The sequence below is a fragment of the Podarcis muralis genome, chromosome 17 (assembly GCF_964188315.1).
Source record: "Podarcis muralis chromosome 17, rPodMur119.hap1.1, whole genome shotgun sequence".
Lineage (NCBI taxonomy): Eukaryota > Metazoa > Chordata > Lepidosauria > Squamata > Lacertidae > Podarcis > Podarcis muralis.
In genome coordinates this window covers 13,340,339-13,361,751 of record NC_135671.1, presented here as the reverse complement: position 1 = coordinate 13,361,751, position 21,413 = coordinate 13,340,339, and the positions used below count along the sequence as shown (strand labels likewise).

The window sequence follows — 21,413 nt, the reverse complement described above, 5'->3', positions numbered from 1 at the left end:
CTACATTGAAGTCTAAAAACTTTATTTTGGAACAAGATTTTGTGGTCTAGAGCCCACATCATCAGTCGCATTAATCTGCAGCAGATCGTAGAGTAGGAAGGGACCCTGAGGATCATCTAGTCCAACCCCTTGCAATGCAGGAATACGCAGCTGTCCCATACAGCGATAGAACCTGCAACCTTGGTGTTATCAGCACCATGCTCTAACCCAGCCTTTCTCAACCTGTGGGTCCCCAGATGTTGTTGAACTACAACTCCCATCACCCCTAGCTAGCAAGGCCAGAGCTCAGGGATGATGGGAGTTGTAGTCCAACAACATCTGGGGACCCACAGGTTGAGAACCGCTGCCATGGGTAGGCAAACTAAGGCCCAGGGGCCGGATCCGGCCCAATCGCCTTCTAAATCCAGTCCGTGGACTGTCTGGGAATCAGCATGTTTTTACATGAGTAGAATGTCTCCTTTTATTTAGAATGCATCTCTGGGTTATTTGTGGGGCTTAGGAATTCATTCATTTATTTATTTTTTCAAAATATAGTCTGGCCCCCTCATAAGGTCTGAGGGACAGTGGACCGGCCCCCTGCTGAAAAAGTCTGCTGACCCCTGATGTCTAACCAACTGAGCCATGCTGGCTCAACACACACAATCCTTGACTTACCCACTCGCCCCTGGGCAAAGAACTAACTGTGTGATTCAGGGCACCACAGTTATGGGCCTTGACACGCAGCATGCGCACAGCATGATGTGTTTTCTATGCAGGGCTAAGGAGCGGCGCCTGCGCCTGCTCCTTCTCCACACAAATTGCAGAGCTACCTCAGTAAGAATTTGATTTGGGTAAAAAATCATTCAAGTTGCCCTTCATGGACAACTGCAGTTTAAACAACAGAATTCTTTAGAATTCTAGTTAAATATGCGGCCGTTCCAAATTACAATTTCTGAATGTCTGCCCTTGTGAATTTCACTTGTGTGGGTGGGGGAAATCAACCTAGATAAACAGGAATCCAGTAACAAAGCAATAGCTACATGCACATCTGATCACGGTGGAAGTTATTATACTAACCCACCCCTTTGAAAAGTTGTTCTGCTCAGTGACTTAATTTTTCCTGGAATGCAAATGTAGCTGGTTCTCACAACGCCACAATTTTCCTTCCGCTGAGTAGTGTAAAACAGTAGCTGCACTTAGAGAAAAAATTAAAGGCCTGGGGCATATTGTTCATGGTAAGACTGCATTCGGCACTGGGAAAAACTGTCAGGGCATCTCTTCAAAGGCAGCATGGGAATGCCTTAATAGAAGATAGCGGCTGCAAATTGCATTATCTGGAAAAGCTCTGGATGGGCATAGATTTGCATTTCCACGGCTGAGAGAATAGGAGTGCCAAAAGGGTTCAGGAGGTTAGGCTGTTGGGGAACTCAAGTGCATTTGTGAGCCAGAAAAGCTATTCCTTGCTGCCAGTGTGCCCATGCAACAACCCGTTCCTAGTCTTTAAAAATCCCTCCTTAAAGCCTGACGAAGTACATAGAGAGTCCCAGCTCCCTCTGTTCCCATATAAGGTAAATTAAAACTGCACATGGTGTTCAAGTAAGCGACAAAGCACTCTCCGCGGCAGATTGATAACATCCTGAAGCCTGTAACAGTTTAAGGAAAAATACATTCCTCCTTTTTTTCTTTTTTTAAAAAGCCCTATTCCTTGCACCAAACAACCCAATACTCTGGCTGTAAATTGCCTCAGTCGCTTATTAGGCCTTAAAGGTAATGGGACCCCTGACCATTAGGTCCAGTCGTGACCTACTGTGGGGTTGCGGTGCTCATCTCGCTCTATAGGCCAAGGGAGCCGGCGTACAGCTCCCTCATGTAGCCAGCATGACTAAGCCGCTTCTGGTGAACCAGAGCAGCACATGGAAATGCCGTTTACCTTCCCGCTGGAGCGGTACCTATTTATCTACTTGCACTTTAACATGCTTTCGAACTGCTAGGTTGGCAGGAGCAGGGACCGAGCAACGGGAGCTCACCCCGTCACGGGGAGTCGAACCGCCGACCTTCTGATCGGCAAGCCCTAGGCTCTGTGGTTTAACCCACAGCGCCACCTGCGTCCCTTATTAGGCCTTATCTGTGGTTTAATGAAACCTGGTGTGCATTCTACTTTTGAGTAGAACAAACTCCACTGCAGTCTATTTAAATGAAAGTTTCTCATTTCCTTTTGAGACTATAGGGTGTCTGGGTGAAGGCACAAGGGACATACCTACTGTGGGACCTCTACTTAACCACCATAATCTGTTCCAGCGGCCCGTCCTTTAGGCGAAACGGGTCGCTGGCAGAAACGCCGTTGTGCGCATGTGCAGATGGTGGCAGCCACCTCTGCGCATGCGCAAACGACAGAAGCCGCTTCTGCGTGTGTGTGAATCGCGTCAAACCCGGTATTTACTTCCGTGTTTGCCGCGGTTGCGACTTGGATCGGGCCCAAGTAGAGGCGGTCGTAAATAGAGGTTCTACTGTATTTCCCAGACTTAAAACCGGTTAAATTACCATGTCATCTTCCTAACCCTAGCTTGCTATGGAATGGTGTCGTGTGAGGGAAGAAATGGCAGAGAGAAGCTCCAAGATTATTTTAAAAGGGAACCTGACAGCTAAATGGTATGGAATCAATTTATGGTTCAATATATGTGCAACAATATCCCAGAAAATGATGAAACAGACATGAAATAAACATTGGACGCTACCTCTTTTTTTTTGCTGTTAATAGTATCAGCCTGATCTCATGAAAAGAGAGAAAGCAAACAACAGGAGGAAGTTCTTCAGGAGAAAGACTGTACGACACAAAAGGTCATAGTATACTAACCCCTAAACGTTAATATGGGGATATATGGCTATGACCCTGGCATAAAGACCGTGTAATGCTAATGAAACATTACAGTCCATAGCACAAATGGAATCATCCATGGCATCACACAGTTGATTCCTTGAACAGCCCTTTGGATACTTGACGAAAGGCGATTAAGGAGCAAGAGAGAATAAATAAATAAGCTAGACTCTCATGACCACGTTAAAAGGCTAACTTATTTTTAATAGGGCTAAGCTGGTTATCTGAGGGGGCAGGGAGGTTTTCCTCTGGCACTCACAGGCTTCCAACTAATTTGGATTTCTTTGTTGGAATGATAGCTTTGGTTCACTTTATTATTATTATTATTTTTTAAAAAGCGCAAAATTGTGATTTTTGCCACCTGGGAAAGCCTTTCTTTTCTTCCCTTTTGAGTGGACGTGAAGTCAGATAAAAGACTCTCAACACCTGCTTTCAGCTTCTGCTGAAGGGATCATGCAACCCATATACCGTTCCTCCAAAACAGGCAGGCCTGTGCACTTCTCCCAGAGAGGCAAGTGGCTGCTTAATGAGAGGGTCACCTCGGGGTGGAGAAATCAGCACAGAGGTTCAGCGGGTTAAAATGTGACCTTGCCACTTCTTTCACGAAGGCTATGAAAAACGACTTAGCAGAATATGCACTGCTAGTTCACTTTTAACAAAACAAAAAAGGCAGCAAAGGTGCTAATTTCATTTAACAGCTTTAGTTTTCATCCATGTTTTTTGGGCTCAAAAAATAAATAAATAAAAAGCAGCACATTCCAGAAACAGCTGAAACACCTCAAAAAAACAAAACGAAGAACTCTGAAAGAACCAGGAGCTCAGCTGAACCACTTAGGCAGTCCAGAAAGTATGAAACAAAATTAAACACTAGCTTTAGAAGCCTCTCTGGACATGCCTCTCCCCACCCCACCGAAAAAAACACCTCAAAAAGTCTTGTAAAACAGATAACCGTTCCAACATGCCCTAGAGGTCAACAGGCTCTGGCAGTCTGGCGCTGTAACTCCCTCAGAGGTTAAGCTCAACACTAGACGCCATTGTTAGCATTCACTGAGGTGTCTCTGTTACACGCATCTCGAATCCCGGGGAGATTTTTGCTGTGGGGTTTTCTGTTTTTGTTTTTTCGTTGGAGGGCCATCTGTGAAAGTCGTTGGCCCGCCTTTACTGCCCAGCCAGAAAATAACCGAGTTCGAGTCTTCTTGCCTACCCTGCTCAGAAGCAAAAGAGAAGCAGCGACTTGCAAAGGAGTCGCCATGTGCACGCCAGCATGAAGAGGACCCTAAACAAAAGATTTCCTCCCGGAGAGATGGCACACACAGCTCTCATTATCTCACCACCAATATCCTGCTGGGAGATGCTGCTCAGCCTGTGATCAGGCAGAATGCCACCCCAACACATGGGCATGGTTTTCGATAGCCAACAGACCATCTCTAAGCATCAAGTGTGATAACTATGGGCAGGAATCCCAGCCTGAAGAGTCCAAACAGCTGTCTCTTCTGAGCTTATAATTCAGCAGCCAAGAGAATCTGAAATTCCTCTTTAGGATTTCTTAAAAGCAAAAGCAGGGAGAGGAGAGAGAAAAACCACAGCAAGCTAAGTTTTGGGTTTTTTGCAGTTCTGTGCTGGAACACCAGGTGAAGCTTGTTGCCCAGCACAGAAGAAGAGGAGTTTGGATTTGATATGCCGCTTTATCATTACCTGAAAGAGTCTCAAAGCGGCTAACATTCTCCTTTCCCTTCCTCCCCCACAACAAACACTCTGTGAGGTGAGTGGGGCTGAGAGACTGCCCAAGAAGTGTGACTGGCCCAAGGTCACCCAGCAGCTGCATGTGGAGGAGCGGAGACGCGAACCCGGTTCACCAGATTACGAGTCCACCGCTCTTAACCACTATACCACACTACACCACACTGGCAATTCCAGAGGTGGAATTGATGTATACATTACGGATGTGCACATGTTACCATGAACATTTAATCAGAAGCGCACATGTAGTAAACAAGAAAGTTCTAAGAGCAGCGAAACAACCCCTTGCATCTTCCCTGTTCATTTTGTTTTGTTTCCTTTTAACTACCAGGATGCTGAAGACAAAACAACTGATGATGAATATCACCATCCTCTTTTCAGGGGCACTGGGCTTTCCAATGAGCAATAGGAGCCATTAGTACAGTCCCATGTTGGCCGCTGGTACATTCCTTTGGGGTGCCTTTACCTCTATGAAGGACGATATGGTCAATCATGTTCCGTTTATATTTGGTGTGGTACAGACAGAGAGGACAGCGGAGATCTTTGGGTCCTTCCTCAGGAACTGCTGAATGCCCAGCTTCCACGTGCATAGTAAAAGCAGATCTAGAAACACAGGGAGTAGTGGAAAGGCTCAAAACAAGGTGCTGTGGAAGCACAACCATTGGGTAATATTGGGGTTGTTTTTTTCACCCACAAAAGCTAGAGATACCATTCTGTATTATTTCATAAAAGCAATAGTTATCAAAACCTGGCACGGCGTGCTTCCAAAAGCTAAGAAAGAATATGTTTGTGCATTCCCAAGGCTGGTGCAGATTTGACATTGGTTGACCTCTTAAAGATGGTTCGAAGAATGGTTGTGGGCCACTGCATCACAAGTTCTCCCTCTTTTCCTCATGTGAGTCCCATGTAATTATGGCCAACCGTTGCATCAGCACCCATGTTAACTTTGATTAAGGATTCCTTTTAACCAGTATTTGAAGCTATGCTTAAGAGGTCAACCAAGGTTACGTCTGCACCAAAGCCGAACTGTAGCTACAATAATAATAAAAAGGAGCCAACAGGCTGATCAGGTTTACTTTGGTCCCAGACGTGAAACCCAGAGAAGCGCTGGAAAGGAAACAAGGTGGAAATGCATAGCCCATGAGAAGCATTCTAGGAAGCGAAAGAAATAACTCCCGAAGCAGGAAACTACTCAAAAAGCTCACAGTACCAATCCACTGATACAACTAGGGATGGTATATCCACACCCCAGTACTTGGGACAGAAGTGGAAGTAGAGCCATACTCTGAATCATGGCCCGATTCAGTTACACATTTAAACTGGGGGTCTCCTCTATGAACTGCTCATCATTCCACAGGGACTGCAGCTTCAGATGTCGAGAACTCTGGCTCCAATGCCAGAGCTTCATTGCAGAGCTTCCCCAAAAATATGGTAAAGGTAAAGGTAAAGGTAAAGGGACCCCTGACCATTAGGTCCAGTCATGGCTGACTCTGGGGTTGCGGCGCTCATCTCGCTTTATTGGCCGAGGGAGTCAGTGTACATGTGGTCATGTGGCCAGCATGACTAAGCCGCTTCTGGCGAACCAGAGCAGCGCACGGAAACGCTGTTTACCTTCCCGCTGGAGTGGTACCTATTTATCTACTTGCACTTTGACGTGCTTTCGAACTGCTAGGTTGGCAGGATCAGGGACCGAGCAACGGGAGCTCACCCCGTTGCGGGGATTCGAACCACCAACCTTCTGATCCTAGGCTCTGTGGTTTAACCCACAGCGCCACCCGCATCCCCAAAAAATATGGTACCAACATGCAAAATAGTTGCACAATCGCCTTCTTAAATTGCGAAGGACAAACCTAAACAGCCTTGGGTAACGCTGCCTCCAGCTTATGCCACCCTCGGCTTGCGACCAGCACAAACCCGGAAGTACTGGAACAGGTTACTTCTGGGTTTGCGCAGAAGCACTAAACCGTGTCTGCGCATGCGCAGAAGCGCTAAATCGTGTCATGCACAGATGCGGCACATTGGGTCGGGTTGTTTTTGGGTTGCGGCCTCTGGAATGGATCCCTGATGTAACCCGAGGTTCCACTGTACTAATGCCCTGCTTCTCCTAGTTACAAGAAGCACAACATTACACATGGCAACCCCATTTCCAGTTTTGTGAGAAGCCTTCCATGTAGTTTCTGCGAAAACTTTTGAGTAAAATCAACTTCAGTGATTCACAGTTAGGAGAATGAAGGTTTTGCTGACTGCAGAACACTACACAGTCAATAGGAATTCACTATTGCTTCCCCTAGGCTGGTTTCTAAATTCCTCTAGCTTCAGGGCAAATGCCAACCTCTAACTAAAGGAAATAAGGGGAAAGAGGCAGTGGGAAGATTCGTGTCAGGAGAGTCTGCCTTGCACCTTCACTCAAAGCAGAAAATACAGATGGCAGTGAAGGCTACTTCCCAGGTTATTTCTAAACGAGGCAGGTGCATTCTCTGGAGTCACCAACTTATGTTTTTAGAGTGCATCAAAATGTAATATGGAACAAATAGCCCATGCACCTGTTTTTAAGAATAGACACAAACAGGTTTTGGTACATATGAATAAACATCCATACTTCTTGCACCCCTGAATTTTCGTATTTTCTCACGAACTTTTATGACCGGTCTCAGAAGTAATTCCAGACAGAACACAGCATTGCAAATTATACTGTTTAAAGTTTGCAACCTGCAATGCATTAGGACTTTAATAAATCACAATGTTGCTTGTGGTACTGTAATACTACAGATTGGACTAATCTCCAGTGAAATAATGGCCATTTAAAAAACATCGAGTGTTTACTGGCAAGCAGACCAGAAATGTCCAGTGAATGGCAAAACCTCAACTGACACAGGGGCTTTAGACATTTGAAAAAGGGGGGGAAAGAAGGAATAACAAATGCTTTGTGTTTCCTATTTCCTACACCTCTGTTCATATATGAAACACAACTTTTATGCTTCCTCATGTGATAATAATACTAAGCCTACATATAGCCTATTGTTTTAATTATTCAAATTAATAAATTTTCAGAACTTATTTATGTACACCACTCAAGACAATTATTTTTTATTCGAGAGGTTTATTGAATTTTAATTTTAATGAATTTGTTCATGATTATCATGGATTTTGTTTTATGGTTAATGTTCGCTGCCCTGGGCTCCTCCAGCAGAAAGGGCAGGACAGAAAAACAATTAATAAAAACAACAGCAATGCACTCTAATTCCAAAATCTGTGTTTCAAGAGAAACTGCACATTTTTGATGGAAGGAAATGTGGCCTCTGGGAGAGTAAGACTGGAAACAGATGTGAAACAACAAGAGGCAAGAAACAACTTGGCCCAGCCCATTCCCCAAACTGAGGCTGCAATCCCATACTCCCTTACCTGGGAATAAGCCCCACCAAACTCAGTGAGACTAACTGCTGAGCAGACATGCAAAACATATATACCTACAGTAACTCCAATGCAGATTTAGGCATAAAGGTAAAGGTAAAGGGACCCCTGACCATTAAGTCCAGTCGTGGCCGACTCTGGGGTTGCGGCGCTCATCTTGCTTTATTGGCCGAGGGAGCCAGTGTACAGCTTCCGGGTCATGTGGCCAGCATGACTAAGCCGCTTCTGGTGAACCAGAGCAGCGCACGGAAACGCCGTTTACCTTCCCGCCGGAACGGTACCTATTTATCTACTTGCAGTTTGACGTGCTTTCGAACTGCTAGGTTGGCAGGAGCTGGGACAGAGCAACGGGAGCTCACCCCGTCGTAGGGATTTGAACCGCCGACCTTCTGATCGGCAAGCCCTAGGCTCTGTGGTTTAACCCATAGCGCCACTCACGTCCCTACAGATTTAGGCATACTTACCAGCTAAACAGAATGGGCCAAAATATGGCCAAATCTGTGCTGGAGTTAGGTCTTACACTGCTCCCATTTTAATTTCCCATCATGTTGGGGACAAAGGGCTTACTACTTTTTAACATAACTAACATTTGCAGGATTTTGCAGTGCGCGGTACACCTACAGCTGTATGCATGTCTAACCTTACACCAGCAAGATTTGCCCTATGATTCAGAGTTCATGGTTTGTCTGGGAGAGCTAAACCATGAACCTGGGCTTGGATGACATGCTAAGCCAAACCATGGCTTAGCGCAGCGCAACACACCTGCAGAACAACTGCGGAGGAACAAAGCAGCTACCTGGGAACATGCACATTCATGTGCTCATACTACGCCATGGTTTGGCTCAGAGTGACAAGTTGAACGAGGCCTATGCATTTCACCACAAAAGTCCACCGAAGTTGTAAGAAAACTCTTTTGTACAAATACTTACTTAAAGCCTGTGTAAAAGGAGCAATCTTTACACTTGAAGAGCTTCTTCCCTCCATGTTTGTCACGGTAATGACGGCGAATGCTCTGGATATAACCCGAGGAGAATTCACAAAATTCACAGTTAAGGATGGCTTCAGTTTTCTGGTCTGCTCCGGAAAGCGGGACGGGGCTAATGTTGTTATTGTTCCTTGCCAGAGCTGCCGACTGGTAGTGGTTCAATTGCTGTTGGACATCTGGGGGTTCCGAGTAGGAAGAATCTGTTGGGGGGCAAATTGAAGAGATGGGTAACGCCAACCTGTTGAATAAGCACAATGGATCTAAGAGATCCTACCTGAGATGACCAGGAGCTGGATTCCTCTTGATGGAGATGCGGGCTCTGTGCCTGAAGGGGGAGGGTGTTCAGGTACAGTCCCAAAAAGCACTACTACTGGAAGAATCTGTGGGGCCGGGGCCAGCCCCCTGGCCTAAGAATGTACCACTGTCACCCTCTCTCTCCAAGCACGCTCCACTGTCAAAGGCCTGAACCTCGCCTGCTCTGAACCATTGTGTCCAGGACCTCACCTTGTCTTACATCCCTGTTGAGCCTTACTACACTGCAGAGCGGGAGAGATCTGAGCAAAGTCACCTAAGGGTTGGGGAGTAGGGCACCATAAGGCAAAAGGACCCCTTGACTGTTAAGTCCAGTCAAAGACGACTATAGGGTTGCAGCTCTCATCTCGCTATCAGGCTGAGGGAGCCGGCGTTTGTCCACAGACAGCTTTCCGGGTCCTGTAGCCAGCATGACTAAACCGCTTCTGGTGTAACTGGACACCGTGACATAAACAGAGCGCATGGAAACACCATTTACCTTCCCGTAGCAGCGGTACCTATTTATCTACTTGCATTGGTGTGCTTTCAAACTGCTAGGTTGGCAGGAGCTGGGACAGAGAAACGGGAGCTCACCCCATCGCGGGGATTCAAACTGCCGGCCTTCTGATCAGTGAGCCCAAGAGCCTCAGTGGTTTAGACCACAGCGCCACCCGCGTCCCTAGTAGGGCATCATAAACAGGTGGATGACACCCTCCTCTGCTTCCCTTTCTCATCAATGGTTTTATTTTTATCATATGGCTCTGTCAGTTGCCCAGAGGCTTATGGGGAAAGCACTATATGATTTTAGACACCTGCTGAAAACCTTTGGCAAGCCTACCCATACATATAATTTAGTCACTTATATTTGTTTTAAAAGTTCTATTGATTTCATTTGAGTTTTAATTTGGATGGTTTCGCTTTTTAAAAATTGGCTTGTGGGTTTTAGCTGTGTTTTATCTACAACTTCATTTCTAGGCTGTCTGGAGACCTTTTTTGATCAGGGGGTTTATATTCTAAATAAAGCAATCACAAGAAAACCAATCCTTTAAATGAATAAAAGCTTTGTATCTTGCTCAATTTCAATGAAACCAAAGTGAGACATGCAAGCATTTTGTGCTGCAAGTTTGTCCTTCCTGGCTGCCTGGTTCAACATGTGCATAAGTAGTCACTTACTTACAGCACTGAGAAAGGACTTGCATTGGGGAATGAGATTCGCGTACAGTCGTACCTTGGAAATCGAATGGAAGTCCATTCCAAAACGTTCGGAAACCTCCTGCAGCCAATTGGAAGCCGTGGAAGACGTTCGGGTTCCAAAGAACGTTCGCAAACTGGAACACTCACTTCCAGGTTTGCAATGTTCGGGAGAAAAAACATCCAAGTACCAAGGCATTCGGGACCCAAGGTACGACTGTATTTATTAAGCACCACAGATAGAACTTGCACGTCATGTCAACTCAAAACACTCCCCCCCCCAATGGATACAATTCACACATTTGGGTGACGTTCATCAGGTTATGAGAGCTCAAGCATTTGAACACGAGCCCCTGAGAGCACCAGGTGTGTCTCAACCAACAATGGTTGGTCACAGCTATAAGTAAAAATGCACTTACGGCTAGGGCAACATGAAGAGAACTTTTGTTGTTATGCACGACCTAAAAGGACAGAGTTGTAGAGTCTTTGCTCAATTTCTACCTAATGAATACTACCCCCTAACTCACTGGCCGCTTTCACACATAACAATAGACCCGACTTTTTGGCTTATCACAGTGTGAATGGGCAGCACACAATTGCATGCTGTCCAATCACTCTTCTCCTGGTATGAGTGGGTTAACCAAGCCAGCAAGCTTTGCCTGCCCATTGCATTCAAATCAAGCCAAGATATTTTTGTTGGCTTTTTGACTGTGCGGCTTGTAAGGCGGTAGCAAACAACCCTTGGTTCATTCATAAGAATTTCTGGTTTGTTTATCCTGCTTACACAAGGAGAGAAGCAGAGGAAGCAATTGAACACCATTCATGCTCAATCACAGTAAGTAAGAAAGTCTGCTTGCCATTAACGTGTTAACACAGCCAGTAAGTCTTTCAAACTTATTCTTGAAGGCGGGTAGAGGAGCAAAACGTGAAGTTACAAATTGCTCCAGCATCTACTCTTATTTAGCGTCTATAAATAAATGACTATTGTACAATTGGAATTGCTTAAATTTGATTGTGAAATATAGGGGGGGGGGGGAATCCCAGAGACTATGAGCCTAATAAAAACTTTCAAGTTTGAAAGATGCAATACAGTGTGGAAGAGAAGCAGATTAAATTACCACAAATCTTCCTCCTTTTTATTATAACGCAAAAAAGTACACCAGAACAATACATGGGACATAAATATAGCCACATCCGTTTACATACTGTCTAAAGCTGTTGATTTGAATGAATGTAATTTTTAATGGAGAAAATAGATGGGAAGCTTAATCCACCCTGAAATTTGATCATCAGATTACTTCGTGAAAGCTGAAAACAAGTCATGGAACAATATGAGGAAGGGGAGGGGAAGCTAACCTGTGTCTGAGGTCTATGGAAAGAAGGGATATTTCTAAGATTCCAGATCTCACTAAAGGGAATGTCCAATCGCGTAAATTGCTTTCTCAAGTTTGGTACAATGGGGGTGGGGAGCCCACACACAAAACTAAAGTTCAGCGGGCACAAAATGCCATTAACATGAGAAGCCAGAGCTGTGTGACTGGCAGGAAAAGCAGAGGCACGGATGACAACTTCTGCATCAGGGGTCTTGAACTCCTGTTTCGAATGTGGAGATTAGAGATTCACAGGTTTTGACCGGCAGAATCCGAGACCAGGGAGAAGAGTCGGTGGAAGAAGATTGGAAGAAATTTAAAGACTATTTACAGAAATATTGCAAAATTAATGAATGTTAGAATGATGTTGGATTGAAGTTAAGTGGTTTTTAGCAGTAATGTCATAAAGGAATATGTAAAAATGGATTGTTAACAGGTGATAATCTAAAGCTGTAATATATTAAGATTAAAGATCAGGATAAAAACAAAGAGGGAAAGGATTTGCTGAACCAATAAATTGAACTAGAATACAAAAAAGGGAGGTGTGAGGAGGTCTGGGAAACAAGCAAATGAAAGATAAGATACGGAAAGATTGAATTGTTTTTAACTGTTTTTATTTTGTATTTTCTCTTTTTCTTTTTGTAATACTTTGAAAACTTTAATAAATATATTTTTTTTTAAAAAAGAGAGATTCACAGGTTTTGTCCACAGAACTCCCCATCGTTTGTTAAAGGCAGATTAATATAATCCTGGTGATAAAAGGCTCTTAATTAAAAATGGAGGGAGGAGGAAGAAGAAAGGGGGGGGGGTTAAAACTCTACACCTGAGGCAATGGAGGACTAACTCCCCCAAAGTGATGCTAACAATTCAACCAATCAATAGCGACAGCTAGAAGGCAGGAAACACTACATAGCCAATGAAAAAGTATTTTCATGATTATGATTTATTGTTTTGCTGGGGTGGGGTGGGGGTGAACAAGAAAAGTCCCAAATAAAATTATAAAAGCAACAGCTGAACAGGAGACTTCCTGTCTTGCAGCATTTATTCTTCAAGCCTTATATAATAAATATGGTGAACACTATGTGGTCAAAGCTAAATGCCTGACTAGAATAGCAGAACTATGCAGATGTTTGCAAATGCGTTTTGGTTAGATTCACCTAGATGTTCCCTTTCAAACACACAGTATCCAAAGCACACGTTTTAAAAGACTTTTATACCACTTTAAACAATTAAGGAATCCTGGGAACTGCGGTTTGTTAAGGGTGCTGAGAATTGCAGCTCTGTGAGGGCCTTCCTTGGGAGTCGCCAGGTACCAGGCTTGCAATAAATAACAAGAATTGAGTCTCGCATCGCTGCTGATAACAGGGGTCTAGACCTCTTCCTCAAAGTCCTAGTACAAGGATGGCCTAGTTCTGGCCTAAGAGACGACTATGGCCCCCAGCCTCTCCCCTATCAGGCCCTCAGGACCTTCACAGGCCACACCCCTTGCCAACCCTGCTTTCTACCCTCCTATTGCAGTTCTGAGGATTCATTGGGAGAACCAATGGTGGTTTTCTGAAACAGGGCTGTGAAGACCCCCCCCCCCCTTTATATAGTAATATTTCCAAGACGATCCAAAGATAGATCTTTTAAGCAGATCTCCTTTGGCAAAAGATTTTAATACATTACTTTTCTCCCTAGAGCTTGCTACTGGATATTCCTACTCTTTCCTTTACAGGGAGACAGAGAGAGATGTGAAGTTTAACCCTGGTCTTTTGCACATAACACACAGCCTGATAGGTAAAGCTGCAGCAAATAAATAAATGAAACACAGCTTAGAAGAAATTTTAGCTTCCAGCTGAAAAGGAAAAAGGGAGCAGTAGAAAGATCAGTGTTTTTATCTGGAGAATTGGAAAGGAAGGAAATACAAAGCTAATTTGTATTTCTCATGTTCAGTGTGCACTTTTTGTCAGTTTGTATTTTCAACTCCAATTCGGGGAATATATACGATCAGAAAGCAACTGGATACTTGGAACAGTGAACTACCCCCAGATTTGCAAATACCATTTCCTCCCACAAGGCTGTCTGCATTCATGGCTAACTTTTTTAATAGTCCTCTCTGGCACCCTTAGTCGCCTCTCACACTTTGCTTCTTTAATTTTGGAAATTCAGTACTACCTAAATGAATATTATTATTTTTTTGATAGAAAGTAATCAGTACTGATATACAGATGTGAGTTTCCTACTTGTTAAATAATAAGACTTAAAACGACAAGATTTTTCACAAGTACCTTTCTGTGATAAAAGTTCCTAAGTTTATATAGAAGCAAAATACTTGTTTTTGAGGCCACATGCTAGAACAGTCTTTCAATTATTTTCCGGGGGAGCTTTCAATATTATTAATTTTTAAATGGAATTTATGTTTTCATCTATTTGCTTAGCTTTGTATTGTTTTTAATCATATTCCGAATGGCTTTAGGTGTCCTCTGTGCAGCAGAGAACGTGGTATAAATGCTATGATAAATTAAAGCGAGCAAGCAAGCAAACAAACAAACCTTGGCAGGGGGGAGAAAGAGAAATACTACTACTCTGCTGATTCTTAAGAAAACATTTAATTAAAATATGCTCTATTCTAATTCAGACTTTCTGTAAGCCTTGGCTCAATGGTCAGGGATGATGGAAGCTGTAGTCTGAAAGTATATAGAATAGGCCTGGGTCATATATTGATATGCCGTCCCAAACTGGTTTGAAGTCCATATTGTGATATTGGTTTCATAATTTTTGACTTGGCAATATACACGGCGGGTGTTTGTGTCTCCGCTATGCAAAACTCAAAATGTGGGGGAAATGGGGAAGCCAGCCAATGCTTCTCTCGATTTCTGCAGCCCTTGTTAACTCTTGCAGTTCAGCTCTCCCCTTCTGCTCACAAGAGCAGGTGCTGGCATAAACCACAATGCGGGGAAAACCACGAAGCCAGCCAGTGCCTCTACATAGCTCTATCCTTATTCCAGACATCGTGATTTGAAAACCTGATACAGTGGTACCTCTGGTTACGTACTTAATTCATTCATTCCGGAGGTCCGTTCTTAACCTGAAACTATTCTTAACCTGAAGACCACTTTAGCTAATGGGACCTCCCTCCACCGCCATGCGATTTCTGTTCTCATCCTGAAGCAAAGTTCTTAACCTGAGGTACTATTTCTGGGTTAGCGGAGTCTGTAACCTGAAGCGCATGTAACCCGAGGTACCACTGTATTGCTCTGCCCTGCTGTTTGCCTCGACATAGTAGTTCCACCCTTATTTCAGACATCGTGATACATCAGTATATCGTGCTCTTCAGTGCCAGATTTACGTATAAGCTAAACAAGCTTTAGCTTAGGGCCACACTCTCTTGGGGACCCCCCAAAAAATTTAAAGGAAACAAAAACTGGATGTACATTTCCAAAATGTAAGATAAAAAACAAATATAATAAAACCTACATACAGCAACAGTGTTTTGTGTCGTGTAGGTTCCTATAAGGTAAGTAATGGGCCCCGCCTGCTAGCCGGCTCCCTAAAATATCACTGCTTTGCTCATTTCTATATACATAGGGTGCCTACATTCTGCATGTGCAAATGGCTTTAGATACCTATTAGGTCCATAAATTACCATATAGCATATATTCAACACAAAAAAACAGCAACAATTTGTTGTTGACAAAGGACAGCTGGACATATAAAGGGCCCCATGACCTTCAGTAGCTTAGGGCCTCCTCAAACCTAAATCGGGCCCTGGTGATCTTTAGCTGGTGATATAGGTTGCGATGCTGGAAACCAGATATTGCCCAGCCCTAATCTAGATGGCACGGATGCGGATGGCGCTGTGGGTTAAACCACAGAGCCTAGGACTTGCCTAGGCTTGATCAGAAGGTCGGCAGTTCGAATCCCCGCGATGGGGTGAACTCCAGTTGCTCGGTCCCTGCTCCTGCCAACCTAGCAGTTCGAAAGCAAGTCAAAGTGCAAGTAGATAAATAGGTACCGCTCCAGCGGGAAGGTAAACGGCGTTTCCCTGTGCTGCTCTGGTTCGCCAGAAGCTCAGTCATGCTGGCCACATGACCTGGAAGCTGTCTGCGGACAAATGCTGGCTCACTCAGCCAATAAAGCGAGATGAGCGCCGCAACCCCAGAATCGGCCACGTCTGGAACTAATGGTCAGGGGTCCCTTTACCTTTAATCTAGATGGCACCAAATTGGGCACCTACCCCTGCGCTACACACCAATCTGGCTCCTCAATAACTAGCCATGTCCTTTTGGATCTTTGCCTTTGAAATAAGAACACATGCAATGGGAGAGGCCAAGCATGCGTTACAAAAGACTTTCGTACAAACGTAACAAAACAATGCTGAAATAAAATGTAATCATTGAGAGATTTCAATCTTATTTTAAAGAAAGTTATTTCTCCGCTGGTGCCGACTATAATCAGCAGGCATCCACCTCTGCCCCAGTGGCTGTGCCAGCGTCTTTTCTGCTAAATGTGTCACCAACACTTCATAGCATGTGCCAATAGTCCTTGCAAGAGCATGGCAAGGCACCTAAAATAATTAACGCAAGCCTGAGTTATCTTAATTATATGTTACTGGCAGCATGATTTGGGATATTGGGGGGGGGGGAGTCAGTGGCGGGGAGGGAAAGGTTGGTATATAAGACCGGCAGGAACCGAGGAAGGCAAGGGCTAGGACACCCAACAACGACAACAACAAAAGCGGCCAAAATAAACCTTGCTGGATGCAACTTAGTTTGTCTCTCTCCTGGCAGAGATTCCGCTGATCAGAAGTGGCAGCTCCTCGCCCCCGGCCCATCTCCCTCCCCAAACAAGCAGGACAAGAGGCGCTTGGCAGGTGGCTGATGGGATGCCACAGATGCATGGCAAGCCTCTGAGGTGTCTTGGCAGGCTGCCACGTCATGTGGCTGTTCCTCCATCCCAGAGGAACCTTGGTTTACAGATTTCCAAAGAGGGTGCTGGAAAACGCCGTCTCCTGCAATGCAGATTCCAAGATACTTGTAATTGTTGTTCTTTAGAGTCCAGTACCCAAGAGGTTTTGTCATCCACTGCGTCACCTTGAGTTGTGGCTTCTACAGGTTACCAAAAATATATCAAAGATCACCAAACCTCTGACCTAGCAAATGTATGGTCAAAAGAAGTAGTTACACAATGCAGTTTTCTTAAGAGTAGGGGGAAAGGGCGGCACAGCCCAAACGGTGAAGGAGGACTCCAAGAAGGATGAAAATCTCTAAATGCTCATAGCTAGCAAAGGTAGCTACAGACCCTTAATGTCCAAACCAAGGTGGGTAAGAAGTCAGGGCCAGTGCTGGACATATAGCAGGGTCAGGGCAGCATTGCTGTATGCTTACATTGTTGACAAAATGTCAACAAAAATGTCAACTAGACATTCCGTTTTGCTGACTGCACCCTTGGTTTGGAACGCAGGTGGCGCTGTGGTCTAAACCACAGAGCCTAGGACTTGCCGATCGGAAGGTCAGCGGTTCGAATCCCCGCGACAGGGTGAGCTCCCATTGCTTGGTCCCAGCTCCTGCCAACCTAGCAGTTTGAAAGTACGTTAAAGTGCAAGTAGATAAATAGGTACTGCTCCGGCGGGAAGGTAAACAGCGTTTCCGTGCGCTGCTCTGGTTTCGCCAGAAGCGGCTTAGTCATGCTGGCCACATGACCTGGAAAAACTATCTGCGGACAAACGCTGGCTCCCTTGGCCAGTAAAGTGAGATGAGCGCAGCAACCCCTGTCGTTTGCGACTGGACTTAACTGTCGGGGTCCTTTACTTTTAATCTTGGTTTAAGAAGTCATTTGGCTCCTAGCTTCTATATCTGAGTTTCTAACGCTGCCAAGTGAGCACAAACCCATCCACCATGCCCCAGTACTGTACATAACACAAAAGCAGCAACAGTTTGTGTCCTCGGAGTCCTAAGGGGGGGGGGTAAATTAATAACGATTGCTTACTAAAGTTAAGTTCAAAAGTCAGCAGAGCATGAGTGTATGAGAAAAGAGACAGAAAGAGAGAACAATTACCATTTCCCCAACTTCAGTCTACAGCCACGACTCCTGCTGTACCACCTGAGAAGCATTGTGGGCTGCAGCTGTTTGCTATGATCCTCACGTTTGTAAGCGGACCGGGATTAAGTTACATATATGGATCAAAGCAATCAAGACTTCCGACTGCAAATTTCACATGGTCAGATACACAAACACAGAGAGCAGGGCTGGGTGTGATTATGGTTGCTGGGTTGTGGAAATAGCCGGGCTTAATTCACTGCGAAGCGATTAACCAAGTGCAGATAAAAGGAAATGAAAAAGAACGCAGCCCTCAGACTTCCCACACACTTCAGCAAGCGAAGCAACATCAGTCACCTGCCTTGAACCCCACCCTTGTTTTCTTCCCCTACTCGCCCTCCCAAGTTTGAGAGCCCTCACCCTAAAGCGACACGTTAAATAGCAATGAGAAATGTGTGACAGGAGTACAGGAAAGCAGGTAGGTAAGGAAGCAAGAGTTCAAGAGCACTTCAGATTTGCTCATTCCATGCTGCACAGATAGAGGGGGAGGCACTTGAAAGGAGACAAGAAGCAAAACAAAGGGAGAAATGGATAAAATAGCATAGGAAGGTATTATAATAAGCCACATAGCTATGCCTCTTGCCCTTGGATAGCGCCTTCATTTTCAGGTGAGGGTGACCGGGTAGATGTAAGCCCTTGAACTGACCAAGGCTGAAAAGGCAACAGCATTGGTTGTGCCTGCTCATTAACAGGTAAAAAAGGTCCAGTCGTGGCCGACTCTGGGGTTGCGGCGCTCATCTCGCTTTATTGGCCAAGGGACCCGGTGTACAGCTTCTGGGTCATGTGGCCAGCATGACTAAGCCGCTTCTGGCGAACCAGAGCAGCGCACGGAAACGCCGTTTACCTTCCCGCCGGAGCGGTACCTATTTATCTACTTGCACTTTGACGTGCTTTCAAATTGTTAGGTTGGCAGGAGCAGGGAGCTCACCCTGTCGAGGAGATTCGAACCACCGACCTCCTGATCGGCAAGTCCTAGGCTCTGTGGTTTAACCCACAGCGCCACCGCGTCCCTTTTAACAGGTATATGGCTATTAACTTATGAACTGTCTGCGTAGCCAACTTCTTACTGCAGCTGAAAGGTAACCAAGATGTCGAGATGTAATTAAAGAGCAATGTTTACATGGTGGCCGGCAGGACTGGGGCTGTTGCAGCAGCTCCCTTCCACTAATATTCCAGCAACTAGCTTGCTGTTACCTTGCTTTGGCTGTTAAAGACAAGACAGGAGGAGCCATTTTTGGTCCTGCCCCACACCAGTGACCCCCTCTTCCCAAGAGCTGCAGATTCATCCTTCAAAAGCATCGGTACCTTGTTTGGGGGAAACAAATGAACATCTGTGGAACCGCGCTCCCCTGCTGCTTGTGCATAAACGTGATGATGAGAGACTAAAATACAGTGGTACCTTGGGTTAAGAACTTACTTCGTTCTGGAGGTCCGTTCTTAACCTGAAACTGTTCTTAACCTGAGACACCACTTTAGCTAATGGGGCCTCCCGCTGCTGCCGCCACATGATTTCTGCTCTCATCCTGAAGCAAAGTTCTTAACCCGAGGTACTATTTCTGGGTTAGCGGAGTCTGTAACCTGAAGCATCTGTAACCCGAGGTACCACTGTAGTGGGAAATGATATACAGTGGTACCTTGGTTTACGAACTTAATCCGTTCCAGAAGTCCATTCTTAAACCAAAACCGTTCTTAAACCGAGGCGCGCGTTCCCTAATGAGGCCTCCCACCACCGGCGCCCTTCCACCGTTCGGCTTCCATTCTTAGACTGTGGTGAAGTTCTCAAACCAATACACTATTTCCGGTTTTGCGGAGTTTGTAAACGAAATCGTTCTTAAACCGGACTGTTCTTAAACCGAGGTACCACTGTATAATGAAATGAAAAGGATGTTTAAAATAACCTTCATAAAAAACAACAACCCACCAACAGCCCAGAAGCTTTTCTTTTGAGAATTATAGGGACAGAACTATCTAAAATGTATAGGAACTTATTCATGTATGCTACTACAGCAGCTAGAATGCTACTCACTCCAACATGGAAAGAAGCAGAAGTCCCAGCAAAGGAAGAATGGATGAAAAAAATTATGGGAATATGCAGAAATGGCAAAACTTACTGGGAGTAAAAGAAATCAAGATAACAAACTTTTTTAAATAAAAGAATAGAAATGGTTTATTGAATATTTACACATAAATTATAAACAGATAAGATCATTGGCAGGACTGTTGTAATAACCTGCAGTTTTGTAAGAGTATATATTTAAAGCAGATGAATAAATGAGCAAATTAAGTTAATGCAGGGGATATTAAAAATAAATGTAAGGAAATGTAAGAAAGAGGGGGAAGGAAGTCAAGTTTTGAAATGCAGAAATGATTGTAAAATTAATGAAATGTTTAAATTTGAAAAGTATAAATAAAATTTGAAAAATAACTAAATAAAATAGTGCAATTCTCTTAAGCTTTTTTTTTTTTAAAAAAAATGTCACAAAGCCTATATCTCAAGGGGTAGCCTACCTGGTGTCACATATTGGGTTTTGTGTGTGTGTGTGTTTATGGGGGTGCATGCCCGAGAAGAACATGGGAATGAATGAAATATGCAAGGCAAACCTGCTGTGGGCAATCTGAAGCTGAATGACAAACCCAATCTATCCATCTGGAAGGACACAGCCTCCAAGTTTTAAACACTTATAAAAGGAGCCTGGGGCAGACATCAAAAGACAGTGTAAATGAAGGTTTGTCATAAAAGCTCAGAGCACTGAAGGAAATGCAGCTATCATTGTGCAGTATATATATTCCACTCGCTTTTTGTGGCCACCAAGAAATTATACAACAGCCTACCAAGGCAGGATCTGGAATCCTTTGATCAGCTCTGGCTACTTAAATAAAAAATATTGAAAGGATATACTACACAGAAGGGACCACAGAGTGCAACAAGAAGATGTGGACTGTGGGAATGTTAGATGTTGAAAAAAGGGTGAAGGGTGTTATCCATGCTCCTTTGAAACTTTTTAATCTTCCTCCCCCTTTGAATTATAAACGTGTGCAGGTCTGAATGGATTACAGAGGACAAACGCTGTACAACTTCTTATACAAGTGTCAAACTCACTTAGAAGGGAAATGAACTTAATCTAAAAAAAAGTTAAAATGAATTCAAAAGGCACCTGACCCCATACTGCTCTGAAGTCTTTAAAAAGAAAATTTACCACTGATTATTATATTATATCATCTATCTATCTATCTATCTATCTATCTATCTATCTATCTATCTATCTATCATCTATCTATCATCTATCTATCTATCTATCTATCTATCTATCTATCTATCTATCTATCTATCTATGTAAAGGGACCCCTGGCAAATAAGTCCAGTCACGAACAACTCTGGGGTTGCAGCGTTCATCTCACTTTAAAGGCCGAGGGAGCCGGCGTTTGTCCGCTTCTGCAGACCATTTTTCTGGGTCATGTGGCCAGCATGACTAAGCTGCTTCTGGCGGAA

General features: G+C 44.4%; 1 protein-coding gene across 6 annotated transcripts in view; it reads right to left on the bottom strand.

Moving 5' to 3' along the window:
- The window catches only part of ZNF462 (zinc finger protein 462), a 145,877-nt gene that overhangs the window by 13,832 nt on the left and 110,632 nt on the right, over positions 1-21,413 (bottom strand). For all 6 annotated transcript variants that reach the window (XM_028711706.2, XM_028711708.2, XM_028711705.2 and 3 more), the window contains 2 exons: positions 8,935-9,190; positions 5,061-5,197 (listed from right to left, as the gene is read on the bottom strand). In XM_028711706.2, the coding sequence (XP_028567539.2) occupies positions 5,061-5,197; positions 8,935-9,190 (393 nt within the window). The remainder of the gene's footprint in view (positions 1-5,060; positions 5,198-8,934; positions 9,191-21,413) is intronic.